At 25.9% G+C, this 25,039-nt stretch overlaps 5 protein-coding genes across 6 annotated transcripts; 4 read left to right on the top strand and 1 right to left on the bottom strand.

Annotated features, from left to right (window-relative positions):
• The first annotated feature begins 326 nt into the window (after positions 1-326).
• On the top strand, positions 327-1,677 carry LOC114131592 (uncharacterized). Its single transcript, XM_027996849.2, has 3 exons — positions 327-696; positions 788-963; positions 1,075-1,677. Exons 1-3 carry the CDS (start codon positions 655-657, stop codon positions 1,247-1,249), a joined length of 393 nt encoding a protein of 130 aa, XP_027852650.2. The 5' UTR covers positions 327-654; the 3' UTR covers positions 1,250-1,677.
• Positions 1,678-4,845: 3,168 nt separating this feature from the next.
• On the top strand, positions 4,846-5,380 carry LOC114131593 (chorion class high-cysteine HCB protein 13-like). Its single transcript, XM_027996851.2, has 2 exons — positions 4,846-5,014; positions 5,114-5,380. The coding sequence occupies exons 1-2, from the start codon at positions 4,952-4,954 to the stop codon at positions 5,378-5,380; spliced, it is 330 nt and encodes a 109-aa protein (XP_027852652.2). The 5' UTR covers positions 4,846-4,951.
• Positions 5,381-5,998: 618 nt separating this feature from the next.
• LOC114131582 (RNA-binding protein 25) lies at positions 5,999-8,667 on the top strand. The gene is made up of 2 exons (XM_027996834.2): positions 5,999-6,200; positions 6,284-8,667. The coding sequence occupies exon 2, from the start codon at positions 6,304-6,306 to the stop codon at positions 8,521-8,523; it is 2,220 nt and encodes a 739-aa protein (XP_027852635.1). The 5' UTR covers positions 5,999-6,200; positions 6,284-6,303; the 3' UTR covers positions 8,524-8,667.
• A 2,952-nt stretch (positions 8,668-11,619) lies between these two features.
• LOC114131587 (40S ribosomal protein S3) lies at positions 11,620-13,741 on the bottom strand. Of its 2 annotated transcripts, none has more exons than XM_027996841.2 (4): positions 13,593-13,741; positions 13,478-13,515; positions 11,929-12,436; positions 11,620-11,857 (listed from the first exon to the last, which is right to left on the bottom strand). In XM_027996841.2, the coding sequence occupies exons 2-4, from the start codon at positions 13,508-13,510 to the stop codon at positions 11,661-11,663; spliced, it is 738 nt and encodes a 245-aa protein (XP_027852642.1). In that variant the 5' UTR covers positions 13,511-13,515; positions 13,593-13,741; the 3' UTR covers positions 11,620-11,660. The 2 variants fall into 2 exon arrangements, with proteins under 2 accessions (XP_027852642.1, XP_027852643.1); XM_027996842.2 differs by having other exon boundaries at positions 13,478-13,510; positions 13,593-13,707.
• A 4,218-nt stretch (positions 13,742-17,959) lies between these two features.
• On the top strand, positions 17,960-24,989 carry LOC114131572 (nucleoredoxin-like). The gene is made up of 7 exons (XM_027996824.2): positions 17,960-18,108; positions 19,090-19,437; positions 22,857-23,090; positions 23,151-23,248; positions 24,086-24,281; positions 24,355-24,564; positions 24,675-24,989. Exons 2-7 carry the CDS (start codon positions 19,114-19,116, stop codon positions 24,864-24,866), a joined length of 1,254 nt encoding a protein of 417 aa, XP_027852625.1. The 5' UTR covers positions 17,960-18,108; positions 19,090-19,113; the 3' UTR covers positions 24,867-24,989.
• The last annotated feature ends 50 nt before the right edge of the window (positions 24,990-25,039 follow it).

Raw genomic sequence — 25,039 nt, 5'->3', positions numbered from 1 at the left:
ACAGATTATAGATGTATCATCTTCGGGATTGGTAAGTATATACACAATACACACATATATAAGTTATATAGGTAACAAATAATAATTATTGTAGTTACAGGCTTTAAACTTAAAAACTTGGTTAGGTACTTACTAGTTACTACTTTAGTAGTTTAGTGTAAGGAAAGGTTAGAGACTTTTTATAAAATGTATTATAAAAAAATAGATTAAAATAGATTGAATATGTAAATGTATAAAAAAAATATACATGAGTAATTGAGTACCTACCTATACATATAATATAATATTTATATAAGTTTATTCATCCGTAAACTCCTCATAATTGTGTTTGGTTTGAATTTAAAAATACGTGTTTCACGGTGTATATATTATTTTTGACAAAAAACGATCTCAAGGACTATACATTATCCAAGTATATATAATATTATTATGACAATATTGTGTTATAAAATTGCAAAGCAAAATACTATAGAGAACTTAAATGTGCAGTGTTTGTACATATTTACATGATAATAATGGTGTATTTTCTTCAATAAAAAATAAAATTCAAATTAATTCATATATATTTAATATGTATGTTGTGATTTTTTTTTCTAGTGTTATTGTCCGATATGTGGTTTTTCAAAAGATAACTCTTACAATTTCCCAAATCCAATGTGTTCCTGTATGAACACTATGAACTATCAAAATTATCTGGTATCTAATAATAATAATAATCTAACATAAAATAATAATAGTTTTAATTATTATTTACTTTATGCCTATAATAATATTTATCGTTTTCCAGAATTCGCTTTGTTCTACAAATTTCCCATATCCTTATTGCAGTGCTCAAAATACAGATACAAGTTGTCCGTCGGAATCGAGGCAACCGACTGGCAACATCGGTGGTTCATCTTGTGATTACGGTAGATTTTCGTATGACATTCAAGTTCCACCTAATGCTCAACCATTACCTGCAAAGTATACATATTATCATATTGAATCATTTTAAAAATAAATTACACATTTGCGCCGAAAAAAATATACTATTATCCTATGTCTAATGACTCAATTATTGCTCCAACAATATAGATTATCTTATTCGTATGTTGCTAACAATCCATCAGGACCATGTCAACAAACATTAAAAAATTTCGGTTATCAGTTGCAAGTACCTGAAGTTCCCAAACGTGTTCCAAACTATGGATCTTTTAGTGGAATTATTGACAAAACATACAAAAAGTGCACTCCTTGTCCTTCCAATTAGACGAGACTGCATAAACAATAATAATAAAATAAATATAATTATAATTTATAATCGTATAAATGTATAATAATAAGTACATTGTACCTATACAAGTTATAACAGCAGTGATTTAGTTACCTATTTAAATACTTTTATTTGTATTAAACAATTTTGTTATAGTTATATTGAACTGAAAAAAGATGAAAATAAGAAAAATAACTACTGCTGAATGAGAGAGAATCAATTAATGCAATTAAGCTTCAGCCGTTAATATAAATCTTTTTAAAAGTAAAAAAAAAAAATTGTAAATAATAATATTATATTGTTGTGTTTAAAAGTATTTATTAATAAAGTTAAATTTTATTTAGTTAAGTTAAGTTAGTATTTATAAATTATATTATTCTTTTACTATTCTAGTTTCCTAATATATTGAATATAATAGATCCATACAGCAGTTGAATAGCTTAATACTTATATTTATTAATACAAAATTCTGCAATAAATAATAATTAGTTTCAAATTATAATATATAATATTATAATTTATAACTTCATAAGTAATAACCAATAAGTAATAAGGATAAAATAATATTTATCAATAATTTATTTTTTATTTTTGTTATATTTATTATTTGATATTTTAACCGAATTTATAAAAATATATACAATATTATAATAAATACCTAGTATAAATATAAATTGAATTTGAGTATTATGATTATATGAATCATAATATTATAATACTATATGAAAATTATTAACAAAATAAAAGATTTTATTATTTTTAACTGATATTGTTTTGTACAGAAGTATAAAAAGTATAGCAACTCGTAAATAATTAATTATTTAAATTAAAAATACTTTTTCATCTAGTCTTTGATTTTTGTACATTTCGTGTATACTTTAATTGTATCAAATGTGCAGATTGTATTAAATATATATTTATTGAAACAATATTTATATGGTTTAATATGTTTTTGACACATCACCTTTTACCATTTATATTAATTGGTAATCAATATAATATGTATATAATTTCATAATACCTGTTGCTATACCTATGTCTTAATTGTCCTATGTTATTTAAAATATGAAATATTACCAGTGATATTTTCGCAGCGTTTATTTCATGAATACTTTAATAAGTTGCATATAAGCGTATTTACCCGCAACCCGCTAATTCATACAATTCTTGTATTGTAAATACAATACTACAATTTGTAGTAGAAACTGAACTGCTGGAGACTGTAGCCTATTCTGATTTAAACCAAAGAAATATACTTAACTACATTCTACGATCTATTCAACAATGGATAATTATTCAGAGATCAAATCAAAATAGTAGTTAAAGAATAAAAATAAATTTATTTGAATAATGATAGTATAACATTTCAAAAAAAGTGGTAAGAGGAACCATGAGTTGACACTAAATTAATAAACATAGGTAAATTAGGGAAAAATGGAAAAAGTATTAAATTAATGTATACAAAATAGACGATTTTATTTTTAATACAAAAAAAAATTGTAAGAAGAGCAGGGACCCACAGAATAGATAAATGCAGCATAAAAGATTAAAAATTATGCTATAGTATAACTCGGAAATTTCAATTTATTATAATTTTTAAATGCAATAAATTATTTTAAATCTATTAATGAAAAATATAATTGTTTTCAAAATAAAAACTAAAAAAAATTAGTTTTAGTATAATTACATATGAAAACAAAATTAAAATTATAGGCCATGGATCAAACTTGAGTAGGTACTTGACCCTTGACAAACTATAATAATTTAAAAAAAAATGATTCGAAAACTATATTATATTAAATAAATATAATAATTGAATAATTTTATATTGTTACTCTCTATCATATTCTGTGGGGTTATGATATATTTTAAAATATTACATCGTTTTTGAACTATTGGTTTTTTTTTAAATCATTACGGTTACTGAGTACCAAATAAATTAGGCAAGTTACTGGGTTATAACAGAGGTGCTTTCGTGTAAAAATATTTTTAAATTAAAAATTAAAATAAATTATAAAATCATCAATTTCATTGGTACAATATTATTAAAAAAAAAAGAAACAGTTTCTAACCATTCCTTATAGTGGAAGGGTATTCAAAAAACATTAAATAAAATTTATACTATTATAGTAATTTACTTTTTACTATAATATATATTTAGATCAATCAATTAAACCAAAGTTAATCTAAATGTTTTTAAATTGTCTGTGTGTACCTGCCTTTAGTAGATAATAAATAATAACAAACATAGGTAATAAATTCACTTATGATTAAAAATAAACAAATTTTTACAGATAACATCTTTTAAAGTACCGCAAAACAACTGTGATCATTATTATTCGTTAAAATATCCTATTTTGTAAAAATTTTAAAGCTTGACATATAATATGTATATGAAAAGATTCTACTCACAACTTTTTGATAAGTTAAGACGAACCTGTATTATGTGACTCCTGTAATGTTCTATTCTGTTAACCAGTAATCACATCATCATCAATTGTTAAAAACTAACATTAGGTATACCGCAACCAATTCCACATATCAAAACAATTCTGTCAAGCTCTAGGACTAAACCTTTAAGATATACTAAAAACTTACTTTTATTCTTTAAAAAAATTAGTTTATTAAAAATATATATATGAATAACAAAATGCATCTACATCATATACTTATGACTAAGTTTTCATTGAGTATTTTAAGATCAATAAAAAAATAAAAATAAAAAAAAGTTGTGCGTAGATACCTATGTATTTTTGATATTTTTTGGTTATTATAAGATTAACATAAAAGGACTTGTCGCTTATATTATACATTTTCAAATTTTTCTAACTAGTCATTACTAGCTACTATTTTAAAAGTTATTATTATACATATTATATAATATATATATATATATATATATATATATATATATATATTTATGTAAATCGAACATTTTTTTAAAAAAATGTGGAAATTTTTAATGTTTAAAATTTAAATTATAAATAATATAAAATATTTAGGAAATTATTATAATGTTTAGTAAATACTAATATAACTCTTTAATGAAATAGCCAAGCATTATTATTAAAGGTTACAATAGGTACATGTTAACTTTTCATAAAAAACCTTTAATTAAAAACTTAGGGTCTGGACCATATCAGGTAATCGTCAAAAGTGACTAAAACTTAAGTGGTAGTGAGATCAGCTAGTAGCTATACAGGGTGGATTTTTTTATCAAATTATGTTCATGTTTTTTTAACTCTTAACCTATATAGTATATAGTATATAGGTATGCTCATTGTGTCAACTGTTACAGACTGTACTTATAATATTATTCTTTTTATTTTTAAAAAAAATCTTGAAATATTTTATTGATATCAGATTCAAACAAAATAATGTGTATAATATGTTGTAGTACATTTGAAGCACGAACTCAAAATCAAATAAGAATATTATGTTCTATGTTTTTCAAAACATACTACCGAATCGTGCAGAAATGATGGTAACCGTATAATAATATTTATTTCATGGAAATTTAAAACAAAACATTTTATTTAAATGTGTGTCAAATCGTTGTTTTAGACGGATATATAATAATATATACGAGAATTATATTGAATACGAGCAATATTATAATTTCATTTTACGTTTATTAGGCATACTTACTGCTATTATAATAATTCAATACTCTTGTAAACAATTTTCGCTGTTCAAAACATGTCGAAATCTAAAATTTTTCCAATAAATCTTTTACTCGTAATTTTCGTAATCGTTGTTCAAGTGAGTTTATGTTTTATTTATATTATTAATTTTTTGGTACCTACTGTATTTATTGTAATGATTTTCCACGTCTATCTATCTATAATTTTTTTTCTTTAGACTTGCCATGTACCTGTTAATGTAAAGTGTGGTGATGGAGGTGGTAGGGGTTGTGGTTATAATGGTGGTGGTGGTTGCGGTTGCGGTGGTTGTTGCTGCTGTTGTGGAGGCTGTGGCGGCGGTGGATGTGGATGCGGCTGCGGTGGATGCGGTGGATGCGGTGGATGCGGTGGATGCGGAGGCTGTGGTGGATGCGGTGGCTGTGGTGGTTGTGGTGGCTGCGGAGGACATACGTTATGTGGTAGCATTAAAGGATGTATTTGTTAAGTAAAATAGATAAATAATATTATAATACCGTGAAACTTCTGTAGCATTTACAATATATTTAATGAAAGATTATTAATTTTGTAAAAATTTCCAATTTTTCTGTATTGAGAATTTTGTTTTATCTCCATATTTCATGTTACTTATCTTTTAATATAAATAATATATATGCATAATAATTTATTTAATGAGAAATATTTAATCTCTTAAAATTGTTATTATTGTATATTATAATATAATACACATTTTATTAAAATTATTATCTATGATGATTGATGGTTTTTTTAATATTAGTTAATTATAATACCAACAATGCACAGCTGATATCTATACTATAGTATAGATATCTGGGTGTACCAATGTAATACAGTCTAGTCGAGATAAGTTAAAGGGAGATAAAAACTCACTTCAATATATATATTGTTATTTGAAATAATTAACACAAATTCATCAAAATTAAACAAGTTTATTGTTTTTATTATATATTATAAATATAATACATTTTGAAATTAAGTGGACTTTAGTTACTCTTCCATGAAATAAACACCTTGATAAATACAACAAACATTATCATTGTTATCAATTTACAATTTAATTTGTTTTATACTTTTATCATAAAATTACTTTCTTCTAAAAAGTGTGTTTTATTTGCATAAGGGTAAATACTAAATAGTTGTATACTCGCATAGTATTTAATTTAATGACTACTGTAAGATATTCAAATTAGTCAAGCTTGTCATATAATTTACCGTTTTAACTTTACATTTGTGTCAAAACAATTTAATGTGTTATATTACGTGGTGATTAAACGAATGAAGAACTGGTAAGATATATCATGATGGTATTTTATAATATTCTTTAAAATAACTTCATTGATATTAATTTTATTGTTTGTTTATCTTATAGCATTAATTATTTCACATATAATGGATGATCCAAATTTGAATACTTCTGTTTCTTCTGCTGGATTTTTACCAACAACTTCACCAAATTATTTAGTTATGCCTTTCACTCCTACTGTGCCTAGTGTTCCAATGCCACAGTCCATGGTTTGGTCTCCAATGCAACAAGCTCCATTAGTTGTACCTGTAACACCTCATGTAGTCTCTGCTCCTCCGCGATTTAATCCACGCGCTACTCGGAAAAATTTCCGTCCACCAACACCTTCAGAACCACCCATTACTGTATTTGTCGGAAACATTTCTGAAAAAGCTCCTGATGCCATGGTAAGACACATTTTAGCAACTTGTGGAAATATTGCTTCTTGGAAGCGAGTACAAGGCTTTGGTTTTTGTGAATATTATGGAGCTGAAGCTGCGTTACGTGCCATTAAAGTGCTACATGATATGGAGGTAGCTGGTAAAAAACTTGTGGTGAAAGTAGATGCAAAAGCACAAGAAACATTAGACCAGTTTAAGGCAGAAAAAAAAGGTGCTGATGATTCTGAAGAAAATCAACAATTTGAAGTATACTGTAGACAAAGAATAAATACTATAATTACAGAGCACAATGATGAAATGACCAAAGAAGGTAAACAAAATGAAGAAGAAGACAAACCAAGCATAGTTGATGGTGTTGGATTTGATATGGTGCCAAATGAAGATGAAAAGAAAAATTTAATTACCCGAGAAATAGGCAAATTTCGAGAAGTCATGAAAAAACGAGAAGAAGAAAAGGAATTTGAAAGAAAAAAGAAACAAGAAAAAGAAAAATTAAATGGAAGACATGCAACCCCAGATAGTCCAGATTCTGAAGAAAGTAGAAGGATACGCCGTAGAGAAGAACGAGATAAAAGAGATAAAGAAAAAGAAGAAAGAGACAAAAGAGAAAGAGAAAGAGATGAAAGAGATAAACGTGACAGGGAGAAGAAAGAAAGAAGAGACAAAGAAAGAGAACGAGAAAAAAAAGATAGAGAAAAAAGTATTGACAAAGAAAATCGTAAAGAAAAAGAACCAGAAAAAAGCAGAGGCCACTACGATAAAAATAGATTACGAGAAAAAGAAATGGAAGAAGAAGAGCTGGAGTTAAAAAAAGAAGATGATAGACGAAGAGAAAGAGAAGCAGCATATCAAGAAAAACGTAAACAATGGGAAATCAGAGAAAATCAAAAAAAAAAAGAATTACATAAAGAACGTGCTAAAAAACAAATGATAGAAGAAGAAAGAGAAAGAAATGCCAAAAAACTTAAAGAATTTTTAGAAGATTATGATGATGAAAAAGACGATCAGAAGTATTATAAAGGCAGAGATTTGCAAAAACGAATCGAACTGCGTGAAAAAGAAATAGAAGAAGATGGAAGAGATCGACAAAAAGAGAAAGATGAACTGGAAATTATTCGAGAAAAAATATATAACAGTGATTTTAAAGATCCAGAATTAGAATTTGCCAAGGTATTAAAAGCCAGAGAAGAAATGTATAAGCCCAAATTATTAATTGATGTTGCAGAAAAACAAAAAGATAAATTAAAACGCTATGAAATGGAAATTGAAAAAGAAATTGAAAATCAGAAAAACATAGAAAATGAACAAGAACGCCAGAGACATATTATGGAGAAGGCATTAACACCCAGTCCGCAACAGCCAGCTACACCACCCAGTGTTGAGTCTCAAACACCTCCACCTGAATTTGCGCCTATGGCTCCTACAACTTTAATGATTAAGAAAAGAATGGATGTCAAAGATGTATTTAACAATGATGATGAAGAATTGCCTAGGCCAAAGAAAAGAAAATTGGTTCCTCTTGATTACACTGATAAAAAAGAAGAAGAAAGTAAAGCTGTCGAAGAAAAGAAAAAGAGTATTCGTCAGTTAATTGAACGCATTCCTACCGATAAAGATGACTTGTTCTCGTTTCATCTTGATTGGGCTGTAGTTGATAACCAATTGATGGAGAAACGAATTAGGCCATGGATAAATAAAAAAATTATTGAATATATTGGTGAGCCAGAGCCAACACTGGTAGATTTTATATGTTCAAAAGTATTAGCTGGAAGCAGTCCTCAAGCTATACTCGATGACGTTCAGATGGTACTTGACGAAGAAGCTGAAGTGTTTGTTGTAAAAATGTGGAGACTTCTAGTATACGAAGTTGAAGCTAAAAAATTAGGATTAGTTAAGCTAGAAGAAAATGGTCATAAAGACCCATAGTGTGTATATTAAGTAAAGTGTTAATTTTTGTGTATATAATATAATTCATAAATATTGTGACAATTGAAAATCTAATTACATTTTTTTCCCAAGGCATTACACACTATAGTTTTTTATAAAACAATATATGTGGCTTAAAATCCATACTATTTTTATTTTATTATTTTATGCGACTAAAATACACTATGCATTTAAAATGTTATAATTATTAACATTATAATATCCTTTGGACATTAATCACCTACTTTGTACTATAAATATGTTTGTATTTAATTATTCTATATTTATTATCAAATATTTAAAATTTTGTGTTAAAATAATTGAATGTTGTCCTTGATTAAATACAATGAGTATACACTATGCATCACAGTTTTATAATTTAATAAATTCAGACTTATTTCTAATGTTTTCATAAATATGTTATTATTTATGTTCCAACTATTTAGCTACAAGTTTACTACTTACTGAAAAAATAATAAATAGTATTTCAACAATACTACTAATTATTATAAGATTTAACTATTTAATATTTATATATAACTGTTTCTGTCTTTTAACATTAGTGTTTATAGTCTTTATATAGAAAAAAATATCTATATAATTAATAAACAATTTTCTTATTTACTGAGAAAGTTAAAATATTATTTTGTACATGGAATATGGATAATAGGTTATGTTTAGGCTAGCCCAGATAATTTATAATAATATAGTAGTGTTGTGATATTTAATTTTAAAGTAATTAAAAATTATTATATCTAAAGCTCAAACATAAACATTCTTCAATAGCTGCCATACAATCAATAAAAGATTACAGTTGTTAATCGTCTTAGCCCTTAAGACACAGTTAATTGATTGCTTTAAACTAAGTTAAGAAATGATTTCTTTAGAATATCTAACATTGATAAATTATATTTTATATATTATTATTTATTTTTTGATTCTACATTGATAACTAAATGAAGCATTTTTTACTGAAAAAAATATTAGGTAAGTTCTAAGGAACTTTTTCCTTCATAAATTCTATAGCTTACTTAAAGTTTTAAATTTTAGTTGGTAATTTATGATCAAAACAATATGTTTAGTGGCTGATTTTTTAATTAAATTTAAGACCTAAAATAGACGAAAAAGTAATCACCCTAAAAAATCAAAGTTGGTAGACTATAAACCTATATGTACTATGTACATATGCATGTCCAGACCTCCATGTATGGGAAGGAAATTGTAAGATTTTAGTTTTTACATTCTACATTTCTACCTATCTATAATATTTGTGACTCTTCTCGCATAGTATTACAATATAAACACCTGTAACTTTGTAAATATCTAAAATTTAAAAAAACCCTGTTACTTATTTACTAACTCTAATTTTAAACTTAATACGCCAACTGTCAAGTTAAATGAATGCTAGGACATAAAGTAAACCATTTAGGTTATTTGAAACTGAAATAAGTTACTTACCCATTAAAATTGAATAGGCATGAAAAAAAATACAATTAAATTATTATTATTAATGTATGATTTAAATTGGAAAAATGTTAATGTTATAACAAATAGGTAACTAATGAAAAAGTGTAAAAATAATAAATAAAAAAATACAGTACATTAAAAAGTTCTTTTTACAATTCCATACGCCTATCTACTGGTTTTAATATTTTAAAGTTTCAAACACGTCATCAATTTTAATATTTTAGACAGATTCCTGTTTTTAAAGCATTGAACTTCTAAGTTTTGTTTTGATGAAAAATGTCTCTCAAAAACAAAAAAACACGGACAACTTGTAACTGAGATAGTTACTAATTCTTTTACAACTTAATATATATATTTAAATATGGCATCTCTTTCAGAATTAGTCAACAACTTTATCCAATTTTCACATTATTGTTTAATATATTAATATAAACAACTAATGGTAAATCCCTCCAATCACTGGAGATTTCTCAGTTGGGAGGCAACTGCCCGCCCTGCATCCCCCATAGATGCCTATGACAATTTGCACCTTTTTGCATTCAAATTGAAATAACAATTAATACTATAATGAAATAAATAATTATTTTGATTGTAAGTTGAGATAAAGCTATAATAATTACTTGATACAAAAATTAACATCAAGTTTTAAGCATAAAAACCAAATTTAGTGTTTAAGAAGTTTACTTGAATTATTAAAATTATAAAGAAGTTAATAAATTTTAATTTCCATAAAAAATAAATTATGTTATTAGCAAATAATTTTCAATTCATCATAAAATATTACAATATATCCAAACAAATTGAAAATTATTATAAGTTTATATTTTACATAGAGCAACGACTAATTTCAATTCTAAAATTTGGAATATATATATTATAGATTCATAATGAAAGAAAAAGGACTGGTTGAATAAAATAATAAGGCAACAGTTCAAGATCATTGTCACCAGTTTAAATTCATTCCATAGATTATCTTTAGGTCAGTGTTTTTTAAACTGTTTCATGAAAACTTAGGGTTCAAGAGATTGCTTAAGAACGCTACAAAACTCTATCGCTTTTATTTCAAAACATTTAAAAAAATAAGTTTAAAGTCTAACTGAAAATCAGTGGCTACTAATAGAAAAAAGTTGTGGTATTCATGCACATTTATAAAATATATTGTATAACGAAGTAATAAAGTACAGCAAAAAGTTATTGAGAATTTTACTTTATGTATTATGCAACCACTTTAATGTGCAAAACAAGGCATGTCAACAAAATTAAAATACAGCAATACTTGTTGCCAAATCTGACACAAAAGTTCAATTAGAAATTAAGTCTAATATCAAATATATTTGTAATAATAAAATACAATTTTAATCTAATTAAATCCTGCTTGTATTTTGTTTTAAAATCTTTAGATCAATTCCAAAAATATTATTTTTGTTGTAAATAATCCCTAAACAATTTAAACAAAGTAGCGGTACACGGATGAAAAACATTAAGAACTTCTGTGTAAGAGGTATAACACAGAGTAAGAATATAGGGTTATAGTGAACTACTATACAACTTCCTACTTTTACAAAAAAAATAAACTGCTGATACCAACATAAAAAAAATTAATAACTATAAATAAAATAGAATCAAGACTTGTGTTTAAAAAAAACTTTAGTTTATTTTATACAATCATTTCAACCAACAACAGGCACAACTGGAATAGCAGGTACTGCTACTTCGGGTTTAGATTTAATATCACTGGTTGGTGCAATGGGCAGAATTTCTTCCTTGGGTTCGGCAACGCTGACATTGTCTGGCAAAGGCTTCTTTGGGCCAAGTTTACCTGTTTGGTCCCATGGCAACATAATTTTAACCTTGATACCCAAAACTCCTAAAATACAAATTTAAAATAGGTGATTAATAATTTTCAAGAAATTTTTTATCAAACTTTATCACAATTACCTTGTCTTAACAAAACGTGTCTGGTAGCCACATTGACATAATCATTGCATGGGTCACCACTGTGAATCATAAGTCCATCAACGAATTTCATTGATTTGGCACGTTGACCTCTTAATTTACCAGACACAACAACTTCACATCCCTTAGCACCACTTTCCATGATGAATCTCAACACTCCATAACATGCCCTTCTAACAGCTAAACCTCCAATCAATTTGTAACGTAATGACTCGGCTTGGGCAACAGCACACAATCCACGTTGTGCTACTTTTTCGGCAAAAAGTTCAACTGCCTTATCTTTGAAGTCAAAACGTTTTTGGATGAGCGATGTAAGCTCACGAATACGGCGTCCTTTATCTCCCAATACATTTTGGGTACGTGTTGCAGAAATAACAATTTCTGTACGTGATGGAGCAGCACGGACATCAACACCAGAATAACCATCCTCAGCAAGTTCTCGTGTTAAGAACTCGTTGAGTTCAGCACGTAACATACCATCAGACACAAACTAAAAATAAGACATAACAAATATAATAATTGATAAATCTTACATATAGGTATATTAATAAATAATAATTAAGTGATAAGAATTTTGTCTGTTCTGTCAACTAGGTACTTTAATTTAATTTTTTTGGAAAAAAGACACATCGAATTCACCATATTAGTGGTTTTAAAACAAAATTTATTGAACTCAACAATTGGAAATTTGCTGAATCAGAAAAGTATGGAGAATATATACTTTCAGAACAAAAATTACCAATTTTTCTTTGTTATTAAAATGTTAAAATACAATGAAAATTATTCATAATTGTATAGATTATTAATGAATTACTTTCTAAACTATTATACAATAATATGTAAATGTAGTTTAAATAGTGTCAATTTTTTATGAACCTAAAAATGAAAAATGTAAACTTATGTTTGATATGAAATGTATATTTAATTTAAATTAATAAATTAAGTTAGAGTATCCAAGATAACCACAGATAAAAATGGCAGAACCAATGGGTTTTTTTTAAGCTACTCATACTATTAGAATTTTGGTCTTTGATAAGCAGTAATGTTTTAACCTTACATATGATTGAATAAAAAATTATGAACATAGTAAGTGTATAATTTCAAATTTCCTTAGGAAGACCTATATTAATGCTGTACATTATTTAAATAAGGCTTAACATTAATCGTCTTATATCACATTAAAATTAATCTACGTTTAAACCAATAAAATTGTTATCATATGATATAGTTATACCAAATCAAAAAGCAAAATTTAATAAATTAAATAATTCAAAACAAATAAATTTTTATAATAGATATTTACAGGTATAATTCAAATTCATGATGAAAAAAATGTGTAGATACTTTGTAAATAGTGTATGGTGACCGACACATGCCATGATCATATCATCATCAAAAACATATGTAAAGTAATGTATAATTGTCATATTTTTCAAGATTTAATAAGAAATAATGTGTTATTAAGATATCAATGTGAATACTAAGTTATTCACATTTTTAATAGAGAATTAATGAACATGCTATTACTCACCCTTTTCTTAACAGAAGTCGTTTTAGCTGGCATCTTTTCTAAAAAAAAAAATGTGTTTCATATAAGGTACTTGAGACGGAGATTTTTATACAACATACAAATTTGAAAACCTTACCTTGTTTTTTTTTTCCGAGGGTCGAGGGCAAAAATTAAAATTTGACGGCACGCTACAATTTTCTAGACGTAGAACAAATGGCAGTAGAAATGTTAACCAAACAATTTCCTTGACGAAATGCCAACGTTACAGTGCAACCAACACAATTTTAGCCTGTTGTGGAAAATATAGTTCAATTTAATACACATAGATAACGTGGCATATTCATAAAAATTATTTCCGCGATCTTATCACAAGTCATAATGATAAACCAAATACTAGAACTAGATAAAAAAAATACTTATATATATTTAATATTTATATAGAATATAGATATTAGATAGTTAGATCTTCTAAGACCGTGCTAAAGAGTATAGATTAATGATTATCTATAGTATTTGGATAAAGTTAAACCCGAGAAACATGATTAAAAGTTTATTGGTATACTGATGTTTTAATTGTATAATATCTGGAAAAAGCGTAAATTATGCCGCGAATACTTAGTATTTACTATTTGGTACCATAGCTCACGAAGACCATGGTAATTCGATAGCGATTAACTTTGGAAACGTTTGATAACAAAGAAATTCGGGCTGTCTGTTTGCTAACCATGATTTAAGAGAATATTCTATTTTAAATCTTGTTGCTAACATAGTGAACGCCATAATCCAGCATTTGGTCTGATCAGTTCCGATGTCCAAAACCGCAGTCGATTCTGTTTATACTAAGATATCTTAGTCCGTGGTTTATACTTTCGCCGCCACATTGTAATCGGTGTCACTACTGTTCATGATAAATTAAATTTATCATGCTACTGTTACTATCTAACACAGAGGACCATAACTCTTTATACGTATATACTTTGGTAATTGGTTAGCCAATCCTATCTAGACCTATCGTTTCAAAGTTCAAATGTTGGTGTTCGTAATTTTTGTATTAAAAAACGTTTATCGCTATCGAATTTCTTCTATATCACAGTTCACAGACTATATTGTAAAGATCTTTACTCATAATCATAAATGACATAAATTATAGGTATAGATAATATATTTTGATTTATGGACTATAGTGGTTCCAATTAATTCTACTCAGACCTTTAACACTGAGTAAATGATCTATGATTGAATGATTCTACTTTATCTTAAGGCTAGTTTGTTCTGTTGTTTCACAGTTACCTGGTCTACCATAATGTCACAATCAAGGTTATGCATATATCCACCTCGGTTAGTAAAGTTGGTCACAATAATATTGTGTACTAAACTCCAAAAGTTGATATCTCCATAACTCTGGAACTAATATCCCGGTAGTCGGTAGATCATTATTAGTGACTGAGTATTGACAACATGTTTACAACAGCTAATAAAAATTATTTGATAGACGGCACACTATACGACAGACGACGTAACAAACTAAACTAACTAACAACTGACTACAAACATAATTAATAGGTAATTATTAATTAATATTTAATACATAGGTAATAACTAAAAGGTATATGATTGCTCGTGGCTGTCAATTTAGCATCTTGTGTAGGCTTAAACTATTATACTAATATAACTTTACTATTTATAGGTCTATAGAATATACTAACTTATACAGTTGTATACCTATTATTATTATAATTATAGTATTATTTAGTATAAATAAAAGTATATTCATGGATCATGTCGGTTTGCATAAACAATAACTGTACTATAATAATTAATAATAAACCAATAGTGAGGTAATGGCAGTTTAAAACATTATTTGGTGACCCATGATTGGTTCGTTAAATTTTAGTGAATTATTAAATGAATTTTTTATGTAAAACGGTATGAGCTTAGTGGGTATTATTTATATAATAATTAGTTATTGGATATTTAAATATTATTGCTAGATTATAAAATATTTTAATATTATAGTATGTACTTAATTTTGATGTATAATTTATTTTTTGAATTTTAGTATGCAAAGAAAAAGTTAAGCCCAGGCCCTCGTAAATCGTTTATTTTTTGTTGGTGCAGACTGCAGAGACTGAAAAATATTGTGCTAGGAATCAAGTAGATTATAAAGATTAGGTATGAAATTTTACAATCTCAAACCCTTAAAGTATTTTACTCATATTATGAATACCCATGTGATATTCAGGTTGAAAAACGGAGTAGATATAATTTTATTTTACTATAATGAATAAAATTATAAAGAAAATATTGATGTAGGTATTGTTTGTATTTTAAATCTTTATTTCTAAATTTTTTGTTATTTTTTTTTTAAATATTACTTATTTTTTTAAAATAATTTGAAAATTGATTTCGTTTTTTCAATGTTTTATTTAATTTATATTAATTTTTATTGGAATATATATTATAATATACGTTGTGCATTGATTAAAATTATTAAATAATAAATATGCATTTTTAAATGGTAATATATTTTCATGATTTGAATATCTAATGAATATAGATATTTAATCAATTCTAGTTAAAGAATTTCTATAATTGAAATAATAATGATTATAATTTAATATTTATCGATTTATGGAGAGTAACTATAAATAGTCTCTTTTTAGTTGCATTTTTAAAACTGTCTAACCGATAAGGAAAATATATTATGATATTTCTTCTTCTGAATTCTAGTACTTCCACTTTTACATTCAAAGATAAAGCTTGTAATTTATATTTTTAACATATAAAACCAAGTACTATTGCAGGAGAATGTATTCTATTCTAATTGAGACTTAAGAGCGAGGAGGAGCAGGTAAACCAAAGTGTGAAGTGTCAAGTGGGTACTTGAAAGGCGAGAATTGTATGTATTTTTAGTCCTTGACACTTACATTTCCTATAGGTACCTATTTTAATGATTAATGGGTGTGTCAGCATGTCAGCAAATTATGTTTAGTTTACCCTCTAAGTTTTGTTTTACGTATTGTGGACTATCAGTTAATACTTTAATGGATGCTTAATATACAATGTACTTCTTTAAAAACACTTAAATAATAATAAAACAATTTTATAATCTTGGTGAAGTCAAAAATGTTTATAATTTAGCATTTTGCTTGGTAATTATAAAATAAATACCAAAAAATAAAATTTTAAAAAATTTAATTACCAACCATTCAGATTCAAAGTGCTAGAAATAGTAAGTGAGTTTGAAGTATAGATTACACGGCGTTCTAATTATGGCTAACGTACTTAATCTTATTATATTTGGTGACTATTATATGTTGAACGGTATAGATTTGTGGTTTGTCGCGTGACAAAAAAACGGGACTTTCTTTTATAGTATTGATTAAAATAATTGTTTAAAACGTACCTGTAGTTAAGCAATTTCCCACGACCCATTTCAGAATACGTATATAGAATCGACGAGGAATCAATTATTATAAATTGTCGTCATATATGAGATGTGACAACGGCTCGGTGCTTTCAACGGTCCTGCGGGGTTTAGAGTTTAGGTCACTGTGTTCTAAGTACGACCGACGTTCTTAATCTTAAAAATAAAGTAGTTAAGATAGGTTAAAACGCATCCAATAATAATAATAACCAATACAGAAAAGTAATATTGTAAGTCAGTAGCGCTCTGATTGACTATATGATGCGAAAACCCACAAAATGCCCTGTCCAATGTTGTTGTTTAATAATCATTATTATTGTTACCTATTCATTTAACGACGTTATGATATTATTATATAATATATTTTCCAAATGTAAGAATGATGATATTAATGTGAGAAAAAAAATTGTTTTTATTATCTATAAGTATATTTATGAAAATTTATAAACACCTTAAATTATTATTATTTTGCGTAGGTATAAGGTATATTAACATTTTATAGTATTTTATGATCAAAATAACCATGAGACAAAGAAACAGTCCCATAATTTGCAAACTACTATCCACGAGGGCGGATCACGCGGGTGACAGCTAGTAAAGTGTATAAAAAATGTTTGGTTAGAGAATTTAAGAGTTTAAGTAGGTACCTATGTACGTAAAGGTATAATTACAAAACAGGCACCGTACCTACTAAAACTTAAGAAACTAGTTACATTCAGTTATTTAGAATCATCATTTTATGATTTATTATTGATTAATTTTTTTTATTTTTATTGTACCGATGTATTCCACAATCCTACGTCGATGAGCAAAATATAAGATGATTATCTTATAAATCTCAATTGGTTATAGCTGTTATGAGATTATTTATTTATGAGATTTATATGAGTTATTTATATTTAATTAAATTTATAGAAATTTGAAAGCTTTTACTGTTGATAATAAAAAGGGATTTCTCCCTCAGGGGTGGCATACTGTTTGTATCTGATATGTACAAACATATACATATACATATTCGTGTAAAATATATGTAGTATAAACAACGCCGAGTTTTACGATCCCTTATCCCTATTCCCTTTCGCCTCGGCAATTCAGTATGCTTCATGACGTCAGTCCGTGTGCTCTGTCGACCCTTTAAAAAGATTCATTCTATTGTCCACAGACAAAATAATATAGTTTGATGTTTAAAATAAATTAGGAATTCTGAATTTTTACTCAAATTAAGGTTGGTATTAATAATAACACTTTATTTAGTCAAATACTAGTTTATTAAGTCAAATGTTAAAATATATGATATTCATAATACACTTAAGCTTATACAAGTTTTATATTTTATATAATACTCGACTAATTAAATTAAATATATTCTCTTGTGATGGTTTATAAAAATTACATATTATAATCACTAATTTCAATTAGATAATCATAAAATCTAATTTCTAACGTGTTCACGTGTTCATGTATAGCTATAAAAATAATTGAATATTAGTTATTATGTTTTTACTTTATGATGGAATCAATACTACTTAGTAGGTATAAGATGTTATATAACAATATATAACTTGTAGATATATTTTATTTTATTTTTAATGTGACAACTTTTGATTTATTAAAATGTATTTAAAAAATAATATCAAAATACCTACTAAAGTATTACATATTAAATGTAAATGTAATGTTAATATCATTACATTTAATAAAAAAAAAGAAATCTGAACCCACAAAATTGTATTTGAATTATAAATAATTACAATAGATACTTAATATTATTTTATGTTAATATTAATTTGTACCAATCTAAACCGTATTAAGTATTCATTTTTTATTCTCGATATTATATTACATATTTACATTAGTTTATGTTAAATTAATTTTTGTATTTATATAATTTAAATGTACAACATACCTAATGTTTGATACTTTGATACATAGGGTGACCAAAAATATTTGTGACAATAATATTTGTGAGATAATTTGAAACCCAAACCTCCTATATTTACAATTTTTTATAGTATGGGATCATACTAAATGTATATTGTATGTTTATATATTGTTTATATTCTTTTACATTTTAACCATGATCTTTGTATACAAAATACTATAATACTCGGACTCATTGAGATTTATTAATATATACAATACATAATTCAAACTGTTTTTCTGAATTAATATAATACATACACAATTTTGTTATTATTTATACTAGGTATTTAGGTAAATATGTGAAGAAATGGCTGTTGAGTTATGTCTATCATCACGTTTAACAGAACTCCTCGGTGATCGTTTGTTATATGGTTCGGAGACAGTGGAGCTAAATGAGTCGATGTTCAATGGATCTTTAATCGCATTGTATTTCGTCCCATTAGGCAGTGAAACTGTCGCAACCGACGACCGGGCTCTACGTGATTTATATAAAACTGTAAATGAGAACGAGAAGACACTGAATATTATCCAGATTTGTTATCCAGACTTATCAGATGATCGCAGGTATTTTGATGAATTAACTAGTGATGTTCCATGGCATTCAGTTCTTTACGAACACGCGGAGAAGAGAGTAAGTAAAAATATACAAATTTACTCCACACAAAAATAAAATATAAATTCATAATAAAAATATTAAACATACTTTCTAAATTTTACAGAAATATATTAAATTAAATTAATTATAATCATAATGTATGTATTATATATTTATATACCTATAGTTGGTTTAAAATAATAATATTTTTAATAAATATTTTTTTTCTTTTTAACAGACAAATGTTTACACACTAATTATATACTTATTAAAGTATAACATAAAAGTGTGTTGAGATATGTTCGTTTCTAAATGTTAGGTATAAATAAAAATGAAAATACTATTAGACTTTAAAATATTTAAAATAAAGTATGGTTGATCGGTCGTTTGGCGATATAACTCATTTAGGATTTAAAAGTACTTTAAAGTTAAAACTATAATCCAATTATTTATTTATATCGTTTCAATGTTGGAGAAAATTAAAATAAACGAATCAAATTAAGAGAATTGAAATGAGCTTAAAATTTCCGTAAAATGGTCCGCAATAAAATATATGTAAACTCCATTATTCTATAATATTTTTTAAATAATAGATAGGTATATCATATATATTTTGATATTTTCTAACATTAAGTAATTAAAAATAAAAAATATAAAGTACTTTGTATAATTTATAATATTTAAAGCAATATTTATACATACTATATAATATAATATTATATAATGTAACACAGATCGTAGTAAAAAATTAGTAGGGTGTTCACTGTACTTTTGGGATAAAGTAGTATTATACAACAGAGACCTCCTATGGTCGCATTCCCTAAAGTACGATTTATTGTAACTCCCTCGGGTTTCTCACATTTTAATAACAACTAGTCCCTCTACTCTCCTATATTATTCTCATTTAAGCTTTCATGCACATCACATCACCCCAAGATTTGGCACCCTCGGTAATTTTTTTTGCATTTTATTACTCTGGGGTTATCAGTTTTGCTTATAATGACTCTCCAGCACACACCTGCATACATATACATTAAACATAGCGGGGAAACATTTCTGATTTATTGCAATTTTACGCATTCAATAACCCTCTCTATTGTAACACTTATACCACGACTATTGTTAAATCAATACTGCCATTAACATTACCACATACTTTTAATTTTAGTGTTTAAAAGGAAGCCATTAAATAAAACACTTTTTACGTGCTTTTGTTGAAGTGGTTAATAATACTGCAGCATATATGAGTACTATTGATTTTACACTTTTTAAAAAACAATTTCAGACTTACTTTGATAAAAATAATTAATTAATACATAGTTAGTATTTCAAAAAATATATAAAATTAATTGTTTTAGTACATTATGTATTTTTTTTATTTGATACTCCACTTACATTGATTTCTATTTTTTTTTCTTTTTTTTGAAGTGCAGTAAGATAAAATGTTAAATGTTATTAAATAATATTGATTTAGTTTAATACTTTTTTTTTACTGTATGTATAGGTACATATTTCTTTACTTGCAAAATAAAAATTATCCATTAGATTTATGAATAATTTATTTTTGTAATAGTCGATACGAATATTTCAATAAAATATTTATATAATACATAGAGGGATGCTCAATAAATTATAATATAGGTAGGTATAATATTGGAAAATTAATATATACCTACTATAATATGTGTAATGTATATCCCGTTAATCGTCATTGAGAAGGTGTGTGCCGAGTGGGTGTTAAGTTTTACTTCAATGAAAAATCATTGTTTATAAGATACGATATTACGATTCTAAATGTAGACGTTTTAGTAGTACAGGTAAGTTACAGTTACTAATTGTTACCAAAAACTTTTCATTTGTAAAATGACTTATTATTGAAATCAAAATTTAACACATCATTCATGGTAGTAACCTACTCAATAACGAGGTACACTCTATACCAAGTAGGTATATAGTAATATAGCTCTGTAGAAACTTAAACATTTCACTATTATCATTTTCTATAAATAATGCAGTTTTAAGCTATTTGTAATCAATTAAAGTTTTAAATTTTTAAATTATTTTTTAAAGTGTTGATAGCATGTTTAGCTTGGTTAAGAAATTTAGAAAATTAATACAAGATCCCACATTACATTATTTTTATAGCAAGTTATATGAACATTGAAAATAAGCAGGCATATTTATTTATTTTATAACCATTTGAAATTTTAATTTTAACGGATCTCGCTAAAATCACGAAAATTTGTAAATTATTTGATGATTAATTAATATATTCATATAAATCTTTCATATTTAGAAGCTAATGCTAGTATATGTAATATAAGGTTACTTGTAAATTTTTTTATTGAAACTAACATATTTCAAAGTTACAAAATCAACATTTGTTTATAGAAAATAATAAGATTGATACTATATTACTAATAACAATAATAAAATACAATGTAATATATTATACATAAATAAACATAATAAATATACTGTACAATATAAAATACAATACCTATCTTTATAAATATTATCTGACATAATATCGTCTACACTCTCCAATCAGAATAGTTTTTCTTTTAAAATGTTTGAAGTTTTTTAAATCATTGAATTAAAAATATATATATTTCCATTGCAGTGTAATTACTCAAACACTCAATTACGAGGAACATAATAATATACAATATATATATTTGGAAATATATAAATATATAATGATATACAGCTGCAGAGCAACTTCACGTGTATTTTTATATGCTTAATGAATTTAATCTAATCTATCTATATAAATATATAATATAATAAAGTATTTCCAGTATTGTTGTACGTTATACCTATACGTATGTATAATAATCATTTTAGATTTTAGGAGGTCAAAAGTTTTACACTATTTTGTAAACGTCTACTTTAAGCTTAAAAAAACTGTTTAGTTAATATTTCTGAGGACAATAAAAATCTCAGCGATTTTTACAGCAAATCCCTAAATTATAAAAAAAGTAATATAGAATATAAAATATGTAGTTTATAATAAATATATAATATAAAATTCAACAATAAATTAACCTGAATTTAATTTTAAATAATGTATCGTACAAATATTTTATTTTTATTTATTTTTTTTGGAAAATTTTATAATTATATTATTCAAAGCTGTAAAAGCACATGCATATAGTATTCCGTGATTGTTTTAGTCAGATGCATGCAGAAAATTATAGCTTAACATTATGAAAAAGTGTTGAAGACACATTTATTTATAAATAAAAAAATATGAATATTAATATAAATATTTATAGCTCTCTTTTATACAAAATGTTTATCGGTTTTAGAGTTATAAATTTTAGGTACCTAAAGTAACCCAAGTTTTACTTAGAATCACATAATTTAAAATGCTGTTGTGTTTAATTTTAAAATAACAATGTATTTTTACTATTTTACTATAATTATTATTAAATATATATTATATTTTTTAGATTCGTTTGAGACATAAATATCATGTTGGGAATGCAGAAACTTTATTAATTTTGAATGATGGCTATTTAAAGAAAGTTTATACTCGAAATGGTCTTAAACTTTTGTCTTGTAGTGGAAAAAGCTTTCCATGGACGAATTTATGGAATGAAACAATTTGTCAAGAAGCTTTAAAACTCTCCTGTTCTAATGAATCAAATGAGACTATTTATGGTCTATATTTTTCTGCGCATTGGGTATTAATTACAATTTAGTGTATTAAAGAAATGTATAAAATGTATAAAATGTTATTTTAGTGTCCACCATGTAAAGCATTTATTCCTCAACTCATTCATGCTTACAATAGTATAAGAAAAAGAATGCAGTTCGAGATCATTTTTGTCAGTTCTGACAGGTATTTTAAATAGAAATTGTTACTATATATTATTAAAAAAGTTAAGTGAAACTAGGTACAATAAATTTAGTACCTTTATTTTTATATTTTATTACATAATATATATATAGGTTATCAATAATCAGGAACTATATGTATGACAAAATAATATAAAACAATTAAATTAGAAGTATTAAATAATTAATGTTTTATATTTTTAATAAATACTAATTGTCATTTTAGATTCTGAGCGGAATGAAGAATGTATTGATTTTACAATAAGTTGTGTTTTTAAATTGTTTTATTGTGTCTGAACTGCTCTGAAGATACTTTTTCAAGTAAAAAAATGTTCTGATCATTCACTTAGAGCAATATGTTTGGACTTGCAAATTGGAGATTGAATCTAGTTTGTACTTTAGTAATTTCTTAGTTATAAAATACAAACATTTTAATATCATTAATAAAATAATTATTTAATTACCATGATAACCAAAAAGTTTGATCATCTCCGCTCAGAATTATTTTTGTATACAATGATAGGTTTATAGTTCATCTTTGGTTTAAAATTTAACATAACCATCACGGTAGTGACTAGTGGCACAGTTAATGACAGCGTAGCTCACACTCGACACATACTGTACAGCAGAGTAGTTTTATCTATACTTGTCTACATTTTTAGTTATATTTTAATTGAAAATAATTTATAGCAACATGACGTTTTAAAATTTTGAGACAAATTATGTAGTTGTAGTCAATTATTACTTTATTAGATGATCACAAATAAGATAAGATTTTTTTAAATTTAATTTGTATGATTAAATCGGTTAACTAAAAACAGAGAAATATTGTTTTTTTTAGAAGTGAACAGTCTTATAACTCTCATGCATCATCAATGCCTTGGCCTTCTGTTCCCTATTCAAATACTACTTTACGACAAAATTTAACTGAATGTTTTAACGTTCGTGGTATTCCTTACCTAGTATTAATTGATAAAAATGGAAATATCATCACAGAAAATGGTCGCGCGGAAATTACAGAAGACCCTGATGGATTGGTACAAGAATTAAAAGTTTTGTTTTATTAATTATTAATAAATAATACATAATTTTTTTTTTTTTTAATTACAGTATTTCCCTTGGAGAAGACGATTTGTTTATTCACTTTCTTCGAGACTATTACCAAAACTTCAGAGGTTCCCAGCAGTTGTGTTATTTATTGAAGGAGACCAAGAAGAAGAATTAGAATTGGCTGAAGGTGTTTTGCTACCTGTAGCACAACAAGTTGCAAAGACCCGGTCAAACGCATTATATGATCTTTTATTCTTTATAGCTCCTGACGTACGTTTAGTTTTACGACGTGTATAATAATATGATAGTTGTCTTACTAATATGATATGTATAATATAATTCATACAACTTAAATTTAACATTAATATTTAATTTAATAGGACTGCACATCAGATACTTTAAGACAGTTTACAAGATTGACCGATGACACAGCGCCGCTGTTGACTCTTATAGATATACCAATGGCGAGGATTTCAGTGATGGAATACGGAATTCATATTACTGAAAAATCTATAATGAATTTTGTTTTGGGATTTTTTGATGGAACAATGAAATTCACAACAATACTTTAAATATATGTATTCACAAAAAATAAAACCTGTACTTATATTATATTATAATATTATATAGAACCTTTATAAACAGTTAAGTTAAAAAGAGTAAAGACTATTCCATGATTAGTATTTTTGATTCAACTATGTGAATTTATTATTATATTACGTAGATCGAGCTCTCAGGTTTGAAC

Source organism: Aphis gossypii, chromosome 2, assembly GCF_020184175.1.
Source record: "Aphis gossypii isolate Hap1 chromosome 2, ASM2018417v2, whole genome shotgun sequence".
In the NCBI taxonomy this organism is placed as follows: Eukaryota; Metazoa; Arthropoda; class Insecta; order Hemiptera; family Aphididae; genus Aphis; species Aphis gossypii.
Note: the sequence above shows the minus strand (reverse complement) of the source record. Positions and strands in the feature narration are given on the sequence as shown.

Coding starts and splice junctions, on each gene's coding strand:
- LOC114131592 (XM_027996849.2), top strand. CDS start 655: ATGTGTTCCTGTATGAACACTATGAACTATCAAAATTATCTG. Junction 697..787: donor TGAACTATCAAAATTATCTG/GTATCTAATAAT, acceptor ATCGTTTTCCAG/AATTCGCTTTGTTCTACAAA. Junction 964..1,074: donor GCTCAACCATTACCTGCAAA/GTATACATATTA, acceptor CCAACAATATAG/ATTATCTTATTCGTATGTTG.
- LOC114131593 (XM_027996851.2), top strand. CDS start 4,952: ATGTCGAAATCTAAAATTTTTCCAATAAATCTTTTACTCGTAATTTTC. Junction 5,015..5,113: donor TTTTCGTAATCGTTGTTCAA/GTGAGTTTATGT, acceptor TTTTTTCTTTAG/ACTTGCCATGTACCTGTTAA.
- LOC114131582 (XM_027996834.2), top strand. CDS start 6,304: ATGGATGATCCAAATTTGAATACTTCTGTTTCTTCTGCTGGATTTTTA.
- LOC114131587 (XM_027996841.2), bottom strand. CDS start 13,510: ATGCCAGCTAAAACGACTTCTGTTAAGAAAAGG. Junction 12,437..13,477: donor CGACTTCTGTTAAGAAAAGG/GTGAGTAATAGC, acceptor TCTTATTTTTAG/TTTGTGTCTGATGGTATGTT. Junction 11,858..11,928: donor ACACGTTTTGTTAAGACAAG/GTAATTGTGATA, acceptor TTTGTATTTTAG/GAGTTTTGGGTATCAAGGTT.
- LOC114131572 (XM_027996824.2), top strand. CDS start 19,114: ATGGCTGTTGAGTTATGTCTATCATCACGTTTAACAGAACTCCTCGGT. Junction 23,249..24,085: donor ATTTTTGTCAGTTCTGACAG/GTATTTTAAATA, acceptor TGTTTTTTTTAG/AAGTGAACAGTCTTATAACT. Junction 24,282..24,354: donor CAGAAGACCCTGATGGATTG/GTACAAGAATTA, acceptor TTTTAATTACAG/TATTTCCCTTGGAGAAGACG.